The sequence below is a fragment of the Penaeus monodon genome, chromosome 34, assembly GCF_015228065.2.
Source record: "Penaeus monodon isolate SGIC_2016 chromosome 34, NSTDA_Pmon_1, whole genome shotgun sequence".
Classification (NCBI taxonomy): Eukaryota; Metazoa; Arthropoda; class Malacostraca; order Decapoda; family Penaeidae; genus Penaeus; species Penaeus monodon.
In genome coordinates, this window is record NC_051419.1 from 26,570,326 (window position 1) to 26,571,111 (window position 786).

At 42.0% G+C, this 786-nt stretch overlaps 1 protein-coding gene across 1 annotated transcript in view; it reads right to left on the reverse strand.

Annotated features, from left to right (window-relative positions):
• The window catches only part of LOC119594671 (cyclin-T2-like), a gene marked incomplete in the record, with an annotated part of 20,280 nt that overhangs the window by 6,250 nt on the left and 13,244 nt on the right, over window positions 1-786 (reverse strand). The window contains 1 exon segment of the mRNA XM_037943727.1: window positions 230-515. Coding sequence (XP_037799655.1) covers window positions 230-515 — 286 coding nt within the window.

Consider the following 786-nt stretch of genomic DNA (forward strand, 5'->3'; position numbering starts at 1 on the left):
CAAGAAAATGAAACTGTCATACTACTGTCCTTGGAGTCAATAGATATTCTACCCTACAAATTGTAACTTATGATTCTAAGAACATCACTGTTTAATGTAAATAATCTAATCACAAGACAGGACCTACAATCATCCTTAATCCTGCCCTGTGGTCAGCACAGATTAAGGAAAAGGAAAACTTCATCTTAATCTCACCTGCTTAAAGGTAGGAGAAAAACGAGAGACTGACCTGATTTATTATGAGAGTTATGATCATGACTCCTGGATGATGGGACAGATGATGACGAACCTCCCGTTACAGCCCGTGAAGACGAGAGGGATGAGGATGATGAACCGCCCTGACTGCTCTTGCTCCGGTCGTCTGTGTGCTGGGAGGAGTTCATGATCTTCTTCAGCCGGTTGGGGCACTTGTCCAGAATGGCCAGGAACTCGGCTGTCAGGGTCTCCAGGAGCTCTAGCGTCACCGACTTGTCCACGTACCAGAACCAGTCCTTGCCTTCTGTCGCCCGCTGGATCTGGAAGGGGAACAGGGCATTGGAATGGAGTTGATGTCCAGCACTGAGGAGATGAATACCTAAGGTCCTTGATTAAACTTTGTATGAAATAAGTACAAAGGTAAAAATAGTTAAATAATGCATCAAATGATGATACTGGTGTAGTCTAGGTTAAAAAACTAAATTAAATCTTAATCCTTTACATGAAAAGAATTCACTGGCAATCACAATTTCTTTCCAATCCATACACATAATGGAATAGATAATTACATCCTATCTGTGCTTGTTCTTT